Genomic DNA, 20,896 nt, shown 5'->3' on the forward strand with positions numbered 1-20,896 from the left:
CTGCCTGTTTTTAAAAACAAAGTTTTATTGGAACATAGCCATACTCACTTGTTTCTGTATTATCTATTACTGCTTTCATGCTATAATGGCAGAGTTAAGGAGCTGCAAGGGAAACCATATGGCCTGCAAAGGCTGGAATGTGTACTCTCTGATCCTTAAAGAAAGTTTGCTGACTCCTGCTTTAGAGGACCTTGAAGAAAGTTAAAGAGGCTCAGGCATGCCCCTGGTTCCTTTCCACCAACATTAAGCTTTCTCTTCCACTCTCCATTCTTTGGGGAGAGAAAGTTGACTCCTCTGCCTGTGAAAAAGGAGGGAAGTTCTGAAAAAAGGAAGGGTTTACTGGCTCAGAGATCTCGCCATCACTTCTGGATCAAGCACAATGTCTGGTACTCAAAGTGCTAAACAATGACATCTAGAAGCATGGAATTAAGGTTAAAGGATCTGCTGAATACACAGGAGGATGTTGTAGGATTCTAAACTTTGGAGGCCCCAGGAAAAAGCAACAGGAGGAAGCCCAAGACAGTATGGACTTTGGGCAGACCAGAGAACTTGTGGAGGGAAAGTGAGAGGGACCACTGACAGCTGAAAAAACCAGACATCTCAGCCAAAATTCTGTCAACTTAATCACAGTTAGATATTTTATGGATGGTCAAAATGGCAAGAAATGGTCCACCTGGCTGGCAACAAGAAAGGTAAGGGGAACAAAAAAAAAGAAAGAAGAAAAAGAAAGGTAAGGGGACCTACAGGGGCTGGGTGGCCACCCTGACCACCCGACACATTCTCACGTCTCTCCCATCCAAGTATGTATAGCCCCAAGGTCCCTTGAGGTAAACCACCACACCAAGAGGTGACACGTCTATATCAGGGAATGGATAGGACCAGTCCTGTGGTCCCCAGAATCCTGCCAGAAGGCGTGTTACGCATGTTGCTTTCTAGTTGCTCTACATCTCAGATCTGCACGGGTGGGGAAGATTCGCAGGGGACGGTTGGGGGCAAGTTTCTTAATTTATTCACCCTTTACTTTGGAATGTGGCCTTGGTAAGAGGTTGGCTGTAGAGGGAAGGGTAGATTAGGAAAGGAGGTGATATTTTTTTCCAATTCCAAATCTGACTCTGATGGGCACTGAAACCTATTTAAGTGGCCACTATTTTCTGAGCATTGTTTTCCTATTTGAACACCAGAGAGATTGTTTCTGCCCTGCACCTCCTTCTTCCGGACAGAGGTACCAGCAAAGCCTGCAGGGAATCAGAAAGCATGGCAGAAAGGTCCAAGAGTCACGTGGACTAAGAGATTGTTGCTTCTGTAATAAAGGAACAGAGGCAAGAAGGCTTTATAGCTTAAAAAAGAAAGAGAAGGCAAAGATGCATACACCCAGATACCTTCTGGAGGTGGAGCTGTGAGGAGACAATCAGGCTGGGGGGCAGGGGGAGGGGGGTGTCTGTCTTCCCCTGGGGAAGACAGTGCAGGTCTGTTGGGCTGCCTCACAGGGAGCCGCTGCCCCTCCCAAGAGCAGCGGCCTTTTCCTCTGCATGTGCTCAAGGAGGCACTGCCTAGCCATGCTGCCTGGTTAATCCCAACTAACCGTCTTTAAGCTTAGCCAAAGCACATCTGACACTCTCAGAGCCACTCACCTGCCATGTTGGAAATGTTAACGTTCAGCCTTTTCGAGTTACAGGGCATTTTAAGAAAGAAAGAAAAAAGGGCAATCAACTCTTGTTTTGGCAACGGTAGGGGGTGGCATTTCTTTAATACCTAAGTCAAATGGTCACAGGGGCCAGAAGTACTTATTTCTATACTGCTGTCTACAGTCAGGGCCACTGCGGCAGGAGGGCAGTGCATGTAGAAACCACATGGGAACACGGCAGCAGTGTGTGCTGCAGAAACTGAGGTGCTGTGTGTTCCCCACACCCTTCCTGAGCTCTTGACCTTCAAAGCACTTTACAGACAGAGCCTAAAGTGGACATGCTGTCTCCAAATAAGGCAAAGACTCTATGAACTATAATAGTGTTCTTCCACTAAAAAACTGAGGGAGGCGTGTGAACAGGTGGCCCATGGAGTTGGGAAGAGCAGCTGTCAGGACAAGAGGCCATCAGGAGCACTGGTCTTAGCAGACCTGGAAAAGATCTAAGTCTGAGGGAAGAGAAGAGACACTCACGGGCAGAGATGCTTCCCTGGGTCCTATTACTGGCCCCATCCCTGGGTACCAGTGGGATCTGAGGTCAGCTGTCACCTGTCAGGGAGCTCTGACATTCTCCCTAATCAAAAGGACAGCCTACCTTGCCAAATGGACTGAGAGACAGATTCTAATGTCAGTAAAGTGCTTTGAGGTGCTGGGGGAGATAGGGAAGTGATTTGTCGGGCATCCCCAAAGCCTCCAAGATGGAGGGCACTAGGCCGAGTCAGGCTCTCTGTTCTGGCCCTGCTGCAAGTGCCCTGAACTTTCTGAGGCACCTGAGCCAGAGACTGCCTAGAAGGTCCAAGCCCTCTGATTCTCCACACTGGTGCCAGACACCCAGACTGAGCCTAGGCTTTATTCCTGGTCACACCAGGAGGCCCGATGAGACTGCAGGGTCTAAGCCAAGCGGCCAGCATCATGAAATAACCCAGACCTTTCCAAATGATGTCTCCCTGAGGGCTCCGAGAGCTCTGCTAACCCCACTACTCCTCACCCACTTTCCAGAGGCCTATAGCCCTGGCACCCGGGGTCCTGCTGCCACCCGCCTCCCCACAGTCCCTGGACCAACCTGGTGCTGGAGGCATGGCTCCTCCCTTACCTCGAGAAATGGTCCCTCCAGGGGCAGGGTTGACACACATGGGCGGAAGACGGGGTGGGGGAAGTTTGCACTGACGCTGCCTGTGCTGGGCCCGATCTGGGGAAAGAGAAAGGGCATCAGGGTGACATGTTCTCACCCCTCACAGTTACAGACCCCTGGATTGACTCACCCCAGAGCACCCGTGAGGAGCTCTGGGCAGCAGAGCTGCTGGACCGTATCTGGAGCCAGTCACAGGTTCTGAGAAACAGTGCCACCAATGCCACACAGAAAGAAGGCATTGTCTTATACAGACATGATACGTGACAGCCTCGTACAGATCCCTTCTTGGCTCTCAAAAAAGCCCTCAAACTCTCCGTTTTTTTAGCCACCCTCCATGAGTGTAACGCCCATCCCATGTGCTTCTCTACAGTCTCATAGTACCAGGCACATCACTGGGGTTCTTCCACTTATCTGTCCTCCACTTATGTAAGCTACCCCTGTATCTGCTATGGGTCCCCCATATAAGCCACCAGATCTCAAGTTATTCTCTCCCTCTAAGAACTGGTGAAAGAGGAACTAATTAACTGCGGTGTCCTCCCCAAGAGCCAATATCAGATCCACCCTTACCAGCCTTCTCCTTCTTTCTAAAAGTTAATGATTTACTATTCCAAATATTTCCATTCATTTGGAGACTAAATACTACCCATCATGGGTACATAAAGTATATTTTTAAGGCGTTCCAAAATTTTGATATACATGAACTAAAATTAAGACACTCACTGAGTGTTCCATGGGAAGGTGGAAGTGTATGGCTAAGAAAGGTTTAAGATCTTTAAAAGCACCGAAATGGTGAAAACATCAGATAATCACTGGTCTGGGGGAAAAGATGCAAGAGCTCTCTGCTCTCTCTGCCCCACACGTTTTGGTATAATAAATGGGGCAGGAGAGAAGCAGGAAGAGACAGTCATACACACTCTACACACTTGAGCAACAGCCTGTAGTGCTAAAATGATGCCCCTTTCTATAATGCAAATTAGCTCATGTACAATTGGTAAACGGGGGAACGATATCAGTAAACATAAGAACCCTTGGTTCAAATCTGATTTTTCTAAGGCAAGGGAACTAAAAAGCAGGAGCGGAATGAAAATGTTCAGCAGGAAAAGAAAAAGCCCCTTCAGCTGTATTTTTTAAAAATTAAAATCAAGTGCCTGTAGGGAATCGAGGTGGTAGATACATGGGTGGTCACTATACAACTTCTTCAACATTTCAGTATTTCTGAAATTTTTTCATAATAAAATGTTGGGGGAAGGCAGGTACTTGCACTCAGGTCCCTTCCTCCACATTCCCAGCGGCACACACCCGTTAATGGCTGCCCCACTGGCTCAGAGCTCCACCTCCACCTGCGCTGTCTCAGCAGCTGCCAGCTCCATTCTAATTAGAAGGCTCAATGTACATTTGTAGCATCCCACTGAGCTGCCTGCTTTGGTGGTCCAAACCTCCTTCCCAGGTACCAATGACTTTTTTGTCATCTTCTGGTCATAAAGTTGCAGGTGTACAGCCTCAACTCTATTTTTCCCATAAGCCCTCTTAAAACATTGCAGGTGTGTGATTTTGCAGAAAACGTATATATTGTTACAGAAGAAATGTTGTTACTTCTGGAACAAAGTGCCTAAGATCAAGGTTATCTTGGAACTAATTCTAGCTCTGCCTTGAAGCTAAGGTTGTAAATGACCAACTCAACTTCTCCTTTCCTGTTTGAGGAAGGTCTTCATTCATATCCAAGGATGCTGGCTTGAAAAAAAAGAGAATAAATGATTTGATGATTATTTTATCTCATTAAGCATTTTCAGTAACTGGGGGAAGGTTGTTACAATTCCACAACAACATCACTGAGCCCGCTTCTGACCACTGGAGCTGGAGGAAAATTGCACATTCTTGTGGTTGATACAGTATTTTTCAAAGTTTTGTGCTGACTGTAAAAGACTCAGCTCGCTCTTTGTGGCCTGATTCTGATGGCATTACAGCTGAGAGACAAGAAACCTGTGTTAAGATGCTGGCGAAGGCAATAACAGGTTACTTACCAGGCACACAAGTGTTCTAGTTGGGAGGCGTTGGCAACTCTGTTTAACTACATAATAGGAAAGATGGTAGCCCCAAGACCCAGTGGATCACCGTCCACAATGCTGCAGGGAATTGCTAGGGCCATTACCTTCAGAATCATCAAATGGCCCATTCCATTAAGATCGTAAAGCCCTGAGTGCCAGAAAGCATCTCTGAAACACAACTATCTCCACCCTAGTGGCTTGTACACAGCAGGTGCTCAATTTTGCAGCAACACAGCACACTGCATGTTGAGGCCAGGCTGTCACTCTCCAGAAAAACATGGGCTACAGGGCTGTACCCCAAATAGATCAACCTACTATCATTTATTAAAGGCCTGCCAACCCATGGCTAAGGGCTGGGGACAGACTATAGCCAAGTGCTTTTCCTATATCATCTCTAAACTTCACTATACCCCTGAAGATAGGGGCTGGGAAACAGGTAAGTTAACACCTTGTTAGTGTTAGTGGGGAACAGATTTGAACGCTAGCCAGTCCGAATCAAGCTTTATACCATGTTAAATTTTCTCTCAAGAGTCACAATGCCCTAGGGAGCTCATAATTTCACCATGAGGAACAAAGAAATACATAAAAACTCCATAAGAGATAAAGAAGTCCTATACAACAATAAAGTGTCACAAGGCCACCCATGACCAATTGCCAAGGTCATGATGCAAACCACAAAAGAGACCAGCATTCATAAGACAGGAGAAGGCATTCAGCCTTACAGCCATGAAAAGACAGGTTTGCCTGAAGGAAAATATTCAAATCAGCAACTCTTTCTGATTAATGGTTTTCCCAGAGACCTTCAAGCATAAAACTGTTCTTGGTAGAAACCTAAAACATTTACCTGTGTGGAAAGCAAGGTCCCAAATCAGACTCTGCCCGATTATTATGTCCTGAAGCTACTTAATACCATGGATTTGTGAATTTACCAGGTGTCAGGCCCTGTTCTAAACTCTTTACACATAGTAACTCATCTGATCCTTGGAACAACCCTATGCCCACTTAAATAGTAAGGAGGGAGGCACAGCGAGGCTCGGTCACCACCCAAGCCTCCTTGGCCAGCGAGAGGCAGAAGTGAGATGTGAACCAGGCATCTGGGTCTGCATCTTTGGCTCAGGGAGGTCCTGCTGCCTCCCACTAAGCTGAGTGCTGACAGTGTCACCCCTGAAGGAAAACGTCTTGAAGAAATCAATTTCCAGCCTAGAAAGCAAAATCACAAATGCTAGAAAGGAATTTTGCCCCCCAAATTCTCTCATCTGATACCATTTCCCTGTCACAGGGAGGAGGAGGACTGTGATTTTATTGGGCTCTCCATCTCTTTATGAAATCAGTACTGTTAATTCAGATGCTCCCACCAGGAGACAACCTGTCTTCATCCTTTTACAACTGGGTGGACAACAAAGCCCACTGATGAGAAGATAAACACAAAGCAATTAAATGTACTTAATTTTCAGCTCAAAAAAAAAATGTACTATCCACACTAAACTCAAGTTCAATGTTTCCCTTTCCAGACACAGTTAACCAACACAACGAGGATGACAGATTAATTTTTTCATGCAATATGTAAACAGATCGAGTGGCTGAAGACAAACAAGGACACAGGAAGAGGCTGCTCTGAGACCTGGAACATCCAGCCTCCTTCTGGCCCCATTCAGTGGGTTACATAGGGCACCATCTGGCCAAGGTTTTCCAGGCCTCTGCGAACATAAGTTGGAGAGGAGACACAACTGGGAGGGTCTTTTTCATCAGCAGTTATGGATGGCCTGTTATGGTTCTCATTTATTTGTAAAATGTGCCCAGCTTAGGAGGCTCACAGTCAGCTTCAATACAGGTGACACAGGCCTTTTACTCTTTATTCCCTTAAAGAAGAAAAGTCCTGCTCCTATCTAAGATATACAACGCCCTTGGGATCTGGCCCCTTCAAGTCTTCACCACCTATATCTCTTCCCGTAAGCAGCCCTTGAATGCTACCCTCTTGCCCTGCCATGTCTCAATTCTGCTACTGCTTATGCAATCCTCTCACCTCAGCTGCTGGAGGGTACTGATTTCAAGACTTGCCACAATTTCTCTAACCACTAATATAAAACAATGACTCAATCCATTTCCACCACCTTTTATTGAGGTCTATCGTGTGCAAAATGCTATGCCAGGTACCATGGATAATAAAAGAGCACAACAGGCCCCGGCTGCGGGGAGCTTCTAATCTAGAGATGCAATGAGTAATTCAGATAGACTAAGCACGAGAAAGTACAGATGTGGTGCTGAGGAAATCAGAGAGAAGAGAAATTGTCTTTGGTTGACAGAATCAAGAATGGCTCATGGGGCTTCCCTGGTGGTGCAGTGGTTGAGAGTCCACATGCCAATGCAGGGGACACGGGTTCGGGAAGATCCCACATGCCGCGAAGCGGCTGGACCCGTGAGCCATGGCCGCTAAGCCTGCGCGTCCGGAACCTGTGCTCCGCAATGGGAGAGGCCACAACAGTGAGAGGCCCGCGTACCGCAAAAAAAAAAAAAAGAATGGCTCATGGAGGAAATGGTGTAAAACACTGGCCCAGAAAAATAGTGGGATTTCAATAAGCAGCGAATATGCAGGAGAGGGGTGGCAAATGTACACAAAGGCCTAGACAAGGGGTGGCAAGGATTATAAACACCATGCAAGAGGAAGGCTGAGAAAGGACTTTGGAAAGTCACCCAAAGAGGGGGGTCCAAGGACTACACACTGGTGAGGGACTTTCACAGCCTTCATAGCTGCCTGTCACAGGGAGGAAGGGCCTGAGGCCACAAGCACAATTACATTCTTACCTTTTCTGAATGAGTCCAGGCTGAACATTTCTGGCCAGGAGGGAAAGCTGGAATCCTAAGAAGAAGGAGGGCCGAGAGGCAATGGTTAATACTCATGGTCCAGGAACCCACAGAGAAGATTTCAATAACACAGACAGCACTGTCCAGAAGACAAGAAAAATGAAGCTCTTCACTAATGAGCCCCAACTGCTCCCAGTCTTAAGGATGGAAGGGCCATCTCCACAACAAAGTAATTACATGTCTTTGTTTCTAATTGAGAGCTTTCTTCTTTTCTCTGTCTAAACTCCCTGATCCCTGCTAAACAGAAAGGGATGCATTTCATCGTGAGAGACATATATTTCCACCTCATCACAATACTTGCAGTTATCCTGGGATGTGTAGGAAGAAATGAAATCCTACATGGACCCCTTTTTTCATGTGGCGTCAGGAAATGGGACTGATGATTGCCTTATGGACAAACTGGTGTACTGGGCTTTCATAAAACCTAGTCAAGCCCCTAGGAATGGGACTTGACTGACAGTATCAAAGAGTAACTGTAGAGTGATTCAAAATAAAAAGCTTTTCATGGCGGAGTCTCTATGAAATAACAAATATTAAGTTAAGGTTCAACTGTTGGCCAAAAATTTTGCTGCATTTTGCTCATTAGTACATTTAACTGAGGAATACACCTCGAGACTTAAACACACACGCACACACACACACACACACACACACACACAAATAAGTAACACCTCTGGTTTAACAATTTTGTTTTAAAAAACACTCCAACTCACACCTACAGATTATTTTTGTTCGTTTGTTTGTTTTGTTTTGTTTTGGCTGCCCCATGCAGCATGCAGGATCTTAGTTACCCGACCAAGGATTGAACCCATGCTCGCTGCTGTGGAAGCACGGAGTCTTAACCACTGGACCACCAGGGAAGTCCCTACAGATGTTTCTAATACTGTAGTACTCTTGGGTTGGTGCAGTAATCCTATGTGGCATTAGTTTAAAAACATCTACACAACATTTTAGCAAATCATGATGATGTCCAACATTACTAGGAATCTAACGGGGCCTACACTCCTGTTCCTGACTGCTATTCCCTCTCCTTCTCAAATCATGGGGAGGTGGGGGTGGAGGGCTGACCTGGGGACGAATCTTTCAGGTCCATAGCAGGTCTGCCCTGATGGCCTCCTCTCCCCCAGGGATGCCGGAAATTTCAGCCGATAGGATATGGTAGCTCAGAGAGAAAACTTCAATACAATATCAACAATAATACAATTTACTTTAATAAGTTACATTCTGTAGACTCCTTCTATCCAAATTAAAAGAAAAGGAGTGTAACTTGAGATTCTAATTTTAAAGAAACTCTGAATATTATAAAAGCTAAAACATCTAAGCGATTATTATTTAAGAAACAATACTTTCTTGCTAAGAAGTTTTAAGTTCATTTGCTCGTAAACAGACTCTTGGTTTTGCTTTTTTAAAAAGCCCCTGATCCTTTCCACGCCAACCAAAGCTCATATAACACTATCTTTTCATGTATCAGTCTTAAAAAATATACTATGAGATTCAACATAGGATCTTTTAGAGATATTTTACAGAGCTCTAGAAAATTTCATAGAGATCTAAAAGAAAACCGCCTTCCTGGTTATACAGTATTATGTTAGAAACCTTTATGGTTTAGAGTTTCTCTAAAATAAACTAGAGATAAGTTAAATAATATTATGTCCAGATTTCTTGCATAATGAAACCTAACTCCAGACAGAATCACTATGAGATGATTCAAGGACAGAGAGAGGGTATAACTTAAAATGATGCCCTTCTTCCAAGACAGTCACAAATGGATTCAATACATGCCTTTTGCTTTACAGTGTGGCTGGGCATGAGACCCACCACTACTTTGTGTGCATGGCTAGATCAACTTACCTTACAAGAGCAGTGACAGTCTCAGATTTTGTGGGCTTTTGAACTGGAGCTGAATTCTCTCTTTGCTATTCCTCATCACGAGGCTGGGCCTCCTCCTGGGAAGTACAATGCTGGGTCACTAAAGTGATGGCCCCCGCAGGGAAAGAAAGTTGCTCCGGACCACTGAAATTCATCTACTAACTCTGACAACAAGGACAAGTTATGTTAGTGGCATGAAACACACACAGTACACTTTGGCCTCACTTCAGGACCTGCCATGACCCACTCTATACCCATCAAATTGTGAGCTGCCCTACATCCACACCTGTAAGATACCAAGAAAGATATGTCATGGTAAAGAGGGATGTGTAGTCCCAAAAGCATTTTCTCCAAGCCCAGAGCAAAACTTACTTCAGTTTTGAGTTCTACTCCCATCTGACTATAAGATGAATCGATCTAAGGTAGATAAAGAAGCTCTTCCAGACTGGGAAAATAACAAAATTGAATGCTAAGTACCATTTTTGTAGTTTACAAAGTACTTCCACAGACTTTATCTCACTTAACCTATGCAACTACCTAGTGAGGTAGGAAATATCCTTCCCAGAGAAGGAAATTGAGGCAGATTTTCCCAGAGAAGTTTACACAACTTGCCCAAGATGCTATAACTGCCTCAGGGCAGAATGCAAACCTGCAGTTAAGGTACTGAGCTCCAAAGTTTTCCATGCTTATACCATACCACTTATTTCCATGATATCATGCTGTTTCCATGATATCATGCTGTTGCCTATTCATTCTTTGAAAGAATATTTTATACTGACATCTTCAAAGGTTGAAAGAGGAAAGAACTTTGATAAACTCTGGACCACGATTCCATAAATTAAAACACTTTGAGAGTAAGTATCTTTTGGGTAAAGGGACAACCTACATAGGAAGAAAATGCAGCAAAGGATGTACTTCCTGCACCTAAAACAGCTACATAAATAAAGACCACTATATAAATCCCAAATACTACATCAGGAAAAAAAATTCTCCCTCCTGGAAACTCCAAGACTCCAAGATTTAAGTGTAAATTATAAAATGTAGTCAAGACCCACAATGACGGCGGGATTACCGCCTTTAAAGAAACTGCAAGGGAAACCATCAAAGTCTCATTTCGCTCTGGCCAGTAAGTTGCAACCAAAAACAGGTTGAGAATCTGCAAGTGGCCATCTGCAGTCCACTTGCTACAGCGTATGACAAGCCCCTGTGGATGGGGGCTGCAAAGTGGACAACCTCTGCCTTGCAAAATCACAATTACGGTGACCAGTGTTGCTACACGAGGACTAATTAGACAGCATGCTAACGCCATACTCCTGGCTCAGGGGCTCTGAGGACCCCTGGGACTCCAGTTCACTGCAAACAAAGGACCCAACATGCATTAGGTCTTCCCCTGCGAAACGGGGCAAGTCACCACCAGCAAACAAAGAACACCTCACCCCTTGGCCTCCCCCAGTGACAAGGTCGGTGCAAAAGGGGGCAAACCAGGGGGGCCAGAATGCATCAGGCCTCTTTGTGGACGAACAGTCCAGGCGGCACGGGGGCAGACAAAGGTCCCAGGGCACTCCGGGGGCTTCCTCCAGGCCCTGCCTCGGGAAACAGAGCATCCCCTGAGGCGGAGGCGTCGTTGCGCCAATGAAGCGGCCTCTCCCGCGGCCCCCGCGGTGCCCCTGGCTACGAGGCCAGCCCTGGCGGACCGGTCGGGCCCCCGCCCCCGCCCCGGCTCCATGGCAACAGCAGGCCGAGGCCTGGTTGCTCACGGCTCGGCCCGGCCGGCTTCCCGGGCAGGCCTCGGATGCCCGGCCTGCTCCTCCGGCCCGCCCGCTTCTCCGCCCCACTCTCCGCCAAGCCGGCGGTCGGACCCGGACCCCTCCTCGCGCTGACCACCCACGGCCGCGGGAAGCTCCTCAATGGGGCACGAAAAGGGAGAATCAAAAGCCCAATTCACCTGTTGTTACAGATGTGAAACAAGCCTCGGTGCACCGCGCATGAGCCGCGGGCCCCCCCCCAACCACGGCCGGACTACAACTCCCACCAGCGGCGGCGCGGCCCCTTCCGGGTCCCTGGCGGAAGTCCCGCCGGCCGGCGGCGCTCCCGCCCTGCGGCCCCAGCGTCGCCTCCCGCGGTGGACCCCGCGTCTCTGCGGCTCTCTATGTGGTCCCTCGCCTGGGGCCCGCAGTGGCAGCCAAGGGCTCACGCCGCCGAGCAGCCAACCGGCGGTGAGACCCCGGCGCGGGGCCCAATGGGGGACGGCCGCGGCGGGCGAGGCGGGACTTCCGGCAGGGTCACGAAGGGGGCGGGCGCGCTGGGGGCCCTGGGGGGCGCTGAGGGAGCGAGTCTGAGCGTCTGGGCTCTCGCAGAGAGTTAGCATCTGGAGTGTGAGAGCGGCAGGGCATTCGGGTCCTCTGCGCGCCTGACCCGCTCCTCCCGCTGCGAGTGAACAGGCCGGATCAGGGCTGAGCCAGGAACGAAATCCAGCTCGCGCTCCGGGCTTCCACCCGCCTTCCTCGCCGCGGCTCGTTGCCACGCCTCTTCTCTTCTCCATCTCTGATTTTGTTTCTTTAGGGAGATGAGAATTTCTGCCTCACGAGATTGTTACGAGGATGAAATCTACGTGATGGCGCGTTGTAAACGGTACAACGCTAGGGAAAGGACAAGGTGGCACTTGAAGCTCGGAGTGCTGTTGGGCAGGTCTGAAGGTCCCGCCCCCTCCCCCTCCGCCCTCACGTCTCAGAAGTGAGAAAGGGCCTTATCCACGTTATATGCAGCAGTCCTCCAGGTGAGGCTCCTGTGTGCGTTCAGTGGAATCCAATTTCAAAAGGAGAGATCTCGGTGGGGGATACCTCGGAAGCTGGGTCAGGATTTTAGAGCTGGAAAGACCTAGAATATGCTTTTAAGATGTGGCCATATCCCTTCATTTTTGTCCAAACAATTAAATTCAACAACTATTTGTTATTTACTTTCTCTCTGCGTTGGACAGAAGGGTGAGGGAGGGGAGCATGGACCATCATTCATTTAAATTATTCTCTATTTTGAGCAGGGCGTGGTGCTATGACGTGTGGGGATGATCCTTGCACGGATATTGATATATAGCAGTTGATAGGCAGGTGTGGAGGATGCAAAGACCCTGCCCCCAAGGGTCTTAAGGCCTAGTAGAGAAGATGAAAACCTGCATAAAGCAAAAAGAAAGTTATAAATGCTGGGGAGGAAGTATAAAGTATTCCAGGGGCAGAGAGAACCATGTGAGCAAGGGCATCCAGGTGGAACAAAGGGCAAATCCTAAAACTATTCAATAGTTCAGTGTGAAGAGAGGGCTGGGTATGTGAATGTTCTTTAGAGGAGATAGAGCAGAAAAAGCAGAGTCAGGAATGCTACGCTAGGATTTTGACTTTATTTTTAATCAATTATTTTTTGTAACATTTTTATGGTTCTAAGGAGAGTAAAATACTGTATTTTAGGGACGTTATTCTGGAAGTGTGAGGGTAGAGTTGGCTGGGAAAATATTAGCTAGGATACTAATTAGATGAGTGTAATGAGGGGTTGAACTGTGCTCAGCGGTGAAAAAGACAAGAAAGATAAGGAGAGGGTGATTGTAGAGCTCCAGGCTGGTCCCTGGCCACAGGTGTGTGGAGACCTGACTTTGTACCGGAATGACTGGAGGGATTATGCTCTGTTAATATGATTAAGTTGGAGATAATAGATTCAGCTTCATTCAGATTGTGTTTGAAGTGCTGTTGTGAATGTTAAGTGATAAAGACGTGGTCTCCGCTCCAAAGGAAATTCTAATCTGCAAGAGAGGATGAGAAAAGCATACAAATAAGTCTTAAATCAAAAGCTAGAGGCAGCACTGCAAGAGGCACAAGTAGAACATTCTAAACTTTTTCCTTCTTGCACATTTTATGTTTTTAGTTTTGTCCCTGAAGGTCTTCTCCTATTCTTGAACCTTGGACTCTTAATGAATGGCTGTATCTGGTGAGGCTGATAGAATGATCCATTTTATATCAAAGTGAGTGCCAGTTAGTGTCTATCTTTTCCCTTCCCTCCCATATATTTTATCTCTTACTTCCTAGTCATTACTGCCTTATTTTTCTCATCCCTGTCCAGTCCCTAGATTTCATTCTTTGCTAACATCTCTGTCTAGAAACTTCTCCACTTCTTCTGATGTTTCCTACGCATTCTTCAAGGCTCTACTTTGAGCTTCTATTAGTTTATTCTTCTGTGTGTGGTAGCCCTATTGAGAATAGTGCTGCTGTGAACATTGGTGTACAAGTATTTGAATACCTGTTTGTTTTCAATTCTTTTGGTGTATACAGAGGAATAGAATTGCAACTTCGCTTTTTTTTCTTTTTGGCCGCACCTCTCAGGCTTACAGGATCTCAGTTTCCAGTGAAAGCGCCAAATCCTAACCACTAGCCCACCAGGGAACTCCCAACTTTGCGGTTTTTTTTTTTTTTTTTGGCCGCTCTGCGTGGCGTGTGGGATCATAGTTCCCCGAACAGGGATAGAACACGCTCCTGCACTGGAAGCGCGGAGTCTTAACCACCGAACCGCCAGGGAAGTCCCCCAACTTTGCTTATTTTTAAAAGACAATTAAAACCATGAAACACTCTTAGCATTCTTTCTTCAAGTATTGGTAAGATTTGTTTTCTGTCTCCATCTGGGTCTCTGCTCAGATGTTATCTCCGAGACAGCTTCCCAGACCGCCTTGTGGATTTATGTGTGTATTCTTACCAACTGTTTCTCCCTAGAATACAGATCCTTGAGAGAAAGAACTTAATCCTTTGTTCACCACTGTATCCTAAGCACATTGCACAGTGCCTGGTCCTATTCAGAAATAAGTACTGAATAAGTGTTGTTGAATGAGTGAGCACTTTCACCTGGGAGGCTGGTTCCAGTTTAGGGAAACAAGCACTCCTATTGGGGGGACAGAAATTGGTAGTACTTTTTTAAAGGGTGGTTTGGCAGTATCAGATTTAAGATGTGCATTCCCTTTGACCCATTTCAGTTCTAAGAGTGTATCTAACCATCATCATGAATGTGTGAGAAAATCATTGGTGCCTTATACTTAATGTTAAAAAAAACCCTACACATCTCTTATTAGGAGACTAATTGAATGAAATAGAATATATCTGGGACTTCCCTGGCAGTCCAGTGGTTAAGACTCCACACTTCCAATGCAGGGGGCGCAGGTTCAGTCCCTGGTTGGGGAACTAAGATCCCACATGCTGTGTGGCACGGCCAAAAAAAAAAAAAAAAAAATCTGTATTAGTCTGCTTGGGCTGTCAGAGCAAAGTACCAAAGACTGGGTGACTTAAACAACAGAAATTTGTTTTCTCATAGTTCTGGAGGCTATGGGTCCAAGATCAATGTGCCATCAGAGTTGGTTTCTGGTGAGACCTCTACTCACAACCTGTAGACAGTGTCCTCACATGGCTTTTCTTCTGTGGTTGCTTGGAGAGAGAGAGGTCTCCGGTGTTGCTTCCTCATATAAGGACACCTATCATATTAGGGCCCCAATCAGAGGACCTCATTTAACCTCAGTTACCTCCCTAAAGGCCCCATCTCCAAACACAGTCACATTGAAGGTTAGGTATTCAACATATAAATTTCAACATATGGATATAATTCAGTCCATAATAACATTAATTAAATGAAGGAGGAAGCAGCAGTTTAAAAGGATGAGTTAGATCTAGTGTACAGACATGGAAAATATACAGGAAATGTCGAGTAAAAAAAGCAACTGCTATAACCAGTACGTTTATGATTCCAAGTACTTTTTTTTTTTTTTTTTGGCTGCGTTGGGTCTTTGTTGCTGTGCTTGGGCTTTCTCTAGTTGTGGTGAGTGAGGGCTGCTCTTCAATGCAGTGCTCGGGCTTCTCATCGCAGTGGCTTCTCTTGTAGCGGAGCATGGGCTCTAGGTGCGCAGGCTCTAGAGCGTAGGCTCAGTAGTTGTGGCGCATGGACTTAGTTGCTCCGCGGCATGTGGGGTCTTCCCAGACCAGGGCTCGAACCCGTGTCTCCTGCATTGGCAGGTGGATTCTTTTTTTTTTTTTTTTTTTTTGTGGTACGTGGTCTCTCACTGTTGTGGCCTCTCCCATTGCGGAGCACAGGCTCTGGACGCGCAGGCTCAGTGGCCATGGCTCATGGGCCCAGCAGCTCCGCGGCATGTGGGATCTTCCCGGACCGGGGCACGAACCCGTGTCCCCTGCATCGGCAGGCGGACTCTCAACCACTGCGCCACCAGGGAAGCCTGGCAGGTGGACTCTTAACACTGCGCCACCAGGGAAGTCCTCAAGTGCATTTTTAATTTTTATCTTTTTATCAATTTTTATTGGAGTATAGTTGATTTACAATGCTGTGTCAGTTTCTGCTGTGCAGCACAGTGAATCAGCTATACACATACACATGTCTACTCTTTTTTAGATTCTTTTCCCATTATAGGTCATTACAGAGTGTTGAGTTCCCTGTGCTATACAGTAGGTTCTTATTAGTTATCTATTTTATATTATATAGTAGTTTGTATATGTCAATATACCAATTCATCCCTCCCCGCCACTTTCCCCCTTGGCAACCGTAAGTCTGCTCTCTACATCTGTGACTCTGTTTCCGTTTTGCAAATAAGTTGATTTGTACCATTTCTTTAGATTCCACCAAGTGACATTTTTTAAAAAAAAAAAACATGTTTATACGTATGCTTATGTAAGCACAGGACATTTCTGAAGGGATATATCAGAATTCTTAACTGTACAGCTAGGTCAGAGTCTCTCAGTTTTCAGTTAATACTCTTCTATGTGGTTTACTTTTGGGGAGCCAAAAGTATGCATTCCTTTCATGATAATAAAAAGTAGAAATGAAGTATTTGGAATGTAGGGCTTCTGAGAAAGAAATATGGTTATAATGGTAGCTGTTAACACACCTATGCTGGCAGCTGTGCATACCTTTTCAAATATATTCAACTCAGATGTACATTTCTTTTTAAAATTTATTTTCTATTATGAATAATTTCAAACATACACAAGTAAAGAGATAGTGTGTGTTAGGTGAGGCAATCTGCCATGGACCCTGAGCACCCCTGCAAGTTCTTGTTGGGTAAATCAAGAGTGCAAGGCCCTGACTGCTCTTTACCTGGGCTATTTCTCAGGATTGTGTTTTCAGCAAGCAACCCTGAGGGAAGAAGTATTATCTCCCCCATGACAAAGGACAGACTTAGCTTCCACTTACTAAAAAAACTGAATCTACCAAGCTCAGTGTTCCTCTGTGGTAATGAAATTATGTGAGCATACAAAGGTGGTCAGCCCTTTGTGTCGCACCCAGGAAGTTTGGGGCAGGAGAACTGTTGCAAACAAATATGAATGTCTGGCAACTGCTTTTGCTGTGATTAACATCCTTTGTGTCTGACTGGGGGCTTGTGTCTTCTGCCATCATCAATGGAATAGTAATAGGGTAGCTACCAGTTTAGCTTGCATAGGTTAAAATTCCAGACCTGCACCTGCATAGTTCCTGTCAATACAATGAACACCCATAGTCCCCATCTTTCCCACCTAGTTTTAACAATTATCAACTCAAAGCCAAAACTGCCTCATCTATAAATCCCCATCAGCCAATGTCCACCACCCCAGATTCTTTTAATCAGATTATACCATTTCATCTGTAAAAATTCCGGGGTGCATTTCTATAAGATTCCTTTTATTCAGCACAGTCACAAAACAAATAACATACTTTAAAAAAGCTGGTAAATCCTTAATATAATTTTTATAATTCTTAACTATAGATAAATTCTTTTGGGTAAATTTGAATCTTATCCCTGTCCTTTGCACCAATATTTTAAGTTTGGTATCATTGCAACATAAAAATATGAATATAGTTTATTTATCTGTTGACTTCCCATGGGTTAATTTTTTGGACCTCAAAGTGCAAAGATAGGGGAATTTGGGTAATGAAGTATCATGTGTTTAGGTATGCAGTAAACACAGTTATAAAATCAATTACTTCTGACAGAAGCTCTAGTTAATGTCATTGGCCAAATTGTACAAGTCAGTTATCCCCAACCTTATAAAATATTTATTGGTAAAACTGGAAAGAGAATGTGTAGCTCCCAGGCTGCTTTTTAGCCATCACTGTTAACCATGGTAGTACCACAGGACCAACATATAGGCTTTTTTAGAAAAGTGAATGAAACCGATTTCTGGTCAAGATAGTACACACTTTGATACCACTCCCTTTGCTCAAAACACATGGTAGAATTAACAAGAAAAGATTGAAATTACATATCCATATTCAAAAATAAGATAAACTCTTTTGTTGACCAGGAACAAGGAGCTGTAATCTTGCTGAGCTATGGATCCAGAAACAGAGGCAGTCTGGAGTTTTTAACTTAAAAGGTAACAGATTGAAGGGGTGGGTAAAACCGTGGAATGTGGCTAACTGGGGCCTGGATTGCTGCTTGCAATTAGGAATTTAGGTAGGGCTCCCTAAACTCAATAGAGATTGACAAAACTACATCCCATCTGTGCATGAAGACATAGTTTATATGAAGTTGAATACTTAGGAAGCAGACACAACATTGAATCCAGACCTAAGTCCAGCTACCCTTTCACTTAGTGCCTGGAACTCCTGTCTCCCAAATTTCATGGTGCGAACAGAGTCTCAAATTACTAATGTAAGACTTGTTTCTGGTTGGCGTTACTGGAGAATTAGGTAGAGGGTACCACAAAACCATGAGGGAAGGAAAGATAACATGTATGGGGAAACTTTTTCCATTCATGAAAAGCTTAGAAGTTAAGCTTCCAAAACATACAAGAAAACCTAGCCAAAAGAAAGATAACCAACAAAATCAGCATCAAGAGATGAATTCACTGTAATTGAAATGAAAATAGTGGAGCGAACTGATAATAACTTTAAAATAAATATGTTTAGAGACTTCCCTGGCAGTCCAGTGGCTATGACTCTGCACTTCCAATGCAGGGGGTGCGGGTTCGATCACTGATCGGGGAACTAAGAACCCACATGCCTCGTGGTGTGGCCAAAAAATAAAGTTTAAAAAAACCCTAAAACAAATATGTTTAGAACACTCAAAGACATAAAGGAAGGATACCTTTTCTAGAAGAATAAGAAATTGTGAAATAAAAATGGTCAGAAATGAAATGGTAATGGTAGATATTTAAAGAACCAGTTAGAAATCCTAGAAAATAAAAATGCAGTTACTGAATAAGCACATCATGAGCAAATGAACCAACGCTTAGGGCAATAATGCCCACCCCTGATTCAGAAGGAGGACTAAGGTCTTATTTAGGAGGAAGATAAGAAGGTGAATAACTTAGGATTTTGTTAGAAATTTTTATTTAGAGTATAAAAGGAATGTAAATATAACTACTAAAGAAATAGAAATATAGTTCTCCAAGCCACTCAAAGGGAAATAAAACTAATAATTGAACAGAAGGCAGGATATTAAGAGAAGCAAAGAAAAAGCATGGTAAACAGAAAAAATACATATATATGAGATGATAACACTACATCAAAACATAGCAATGATCACAATGAATGTAAAAGATTTAAACTTCGCTCCTTTTTGCCTTCACACCGGGGAAATCAGTGACCAGCTAGTCAGAGGTTTTTTGGTGCCAGACCTCTGTCCTTTGGGTCTTTTGAGTGGGACATGTAATTCTTCTATTCAGCACTAGAGGTCAGCAGCGTTCACTACTGTATTTCTTTCCCCCAGGACTCTCTATAGTACTTCGGTCAGATTCTCACGAAGCAGGAATGCGTTTCTTTTAGACCTGACTTATCATTCATCTAAGACTCATTACCAAATTAAAAAAAAAAAAAAAAAGTATGGTCCTTAGAATTTCAGCTGCTCAAAATAGTTGCCAAGGATGTATCTAACTGCCTGGTAGATCTAGGGAGCCAGATTTTTTTTACAGATCGTACTTCATTGATGGGCATTGGTTAGATGTTCTGTAAGTATGGCTGCTATAGCTACAGAATGAGGCTTCGAGCAGGATATACGTAGCTAGAGAGCCTTCATTGGATCTTAGGACAAATAGATTTATACAAGATATTGTCTTTACTGTTGTTGAAGACTGTTATGAATCTTTCTGGCTAACAGTTAACCTTGAAAAATCATATGGTTTGTTCACTCTCTTGGTGGTGTACTACCAGATAGGATTCTTTTTCTGACTTTTGCCTTTATATTTGCTCAAAAGTTTATGGGCGGGCTTCCCTGGTGGCGCAGTGGTTGAGAGTCCGCCAGCCGATGCAGGGGACGCGGGTTCGTGCCCCAGTCCGGGAGGATCCCACATGCCGCGGAGCGGCTGGGACCGTGAGCCATGGCCGCTGAGCCTGCGCGTCCGGAGCCTGTGCTCTGCGGCGGGAGAGGCCACAGCAGTGAGAGGCCCGCGTACCGCCAAAAAATGGGGCTTTGTCTTAACCCTTCCTAGGAGAAGCAGAGAACCAGGAGGGATTCATATGTGGGAACACCCTTCTGCTGTGACCAGTTGTCCAATTTTGCCATTTTCATCTTACCTAAGTTAATTAGTGGTAGTGGCTGTTAGTCAAGAGTCACTGACTGCAAATAATACTTGGTTACTTAGGCTGAGTTTGAAACCAGTAATTATGTTTAACTTGTGTTTAAGTAGGCAATGGCTCATTTTAACTTCATTTAGCTGATGTGACGTGGGAACAGAATAATTTCCTTATGCTACTAAGACCTTAGTATATTACTATGGCCCATTGTAGATGTCTAATAACTTTATGGAATGAGCATGAATTGGCTAATGGAGTCTTTTCTTTCCAGAGTGACTGCCAAGGGAAAGAACTTTTAAAGTTGAGCTGTGAAATTCATCCTTGTTAAATGGCTTTTGCAGAACTGAACTATGCCATTGTTAAAGCTTTAAAAGACATAGTGAATGTTCAGAATTTCTACCTTGGGTGTGAAGGTACATATTCGTATGCAGAAAAACAAAAGAAAATTGAATTTTAAAAGTAAAATTTAATGCTGAAACCCCTGAGCAGTTGAAAGTATTATTAGAACTGGTAAAATGAATCTCTGGTGCAGTAAGTCAGAGAATCTCTGGGAAGCAGTAATGATTGGAGAAGGTGTGGAGAGGAGCTTCTGGCTGTCTCCAGTTCATAAGCTGGGTGGTGGTTACACAGGGGGTCCTCTTTGGCATAATCTGGCAAGCTCTACACTTATAATTTATATGCATTTCTGTAAGTACATCACCCTCCAGTAAATTTTTTTAAAACTGATATTTACTGAATTCTACTTTAATCCAGACTGCGTCCTAAAGTTCCTCAGGTGAAGGAAACTTC

At 44.8% G+C, this 20,896-nt stretch overlaps 1 protein-coding gene across 6 annotated transcripts in view; it reads right to left on the bottom strand.

Moving 5' to 3' along the window:
* DHX30 (DExH-box helicase 30) overlaps positions 1-11,790 on the bottom strand; it is a 30,687-nt gene extending 18,897 nt beyond the window's left edge. Inside the window, exons 1-6 of one of the 6 annotated variants that reach the window (XM_060162091.1) lie at positions 11,535-11,790; positions 9,572-9,666; positions 8,789-8,895; positions 7,661-7,715; positions 2,775-2,870; positions 1,632-1,660 (exon numbers count right to left, since the gene is read on the bottom strand). In XM_060162091.1, coding sequence (XP_060018074.1) covers positions 1,632-1,660; positions 2,775-2,870; positions 7,661-7,715; positions 8,789-8,813 — 205 coding nt within the window. In that variant the 5' untranslated portion in view covers positions 8,814-8,895; positions 9,572-9,666; positions 11,535-11,790. Of the gene's footprint in view, positions 1-1,631; positions 1,661-2,774; positions 2,871-7,660; positions 7,716-8,788; positions 8,896-9,571; positions 9,667-11,534 lie in introns of those variants that run through there. The other 5 variants (XM_060162087.1, XM_060162092.1, XM_060162089.1 and 2 more) reach the window with 5 other exon arrangements.
* Between the last annotated feature and the right edge of the window lie 9,106 nt (positions 11,791-20,896).

This window comes from Lagenorhynchus albirostris, chromosome 10 (genome assembly GCF_949774975.1).
Source record: "Lagenorhynchus albirostris chromosome 10, mLagAlb1.1, whole genome shotgun sequence".
NCBI classification, from domain to species: domain Eukaryota; kingdom Metazoa; phylum Chordata; class Mammalia; order Artiodactyla; family Delphinidae; genus Lagenorhynchus; species Lagenorhynchus albirostris.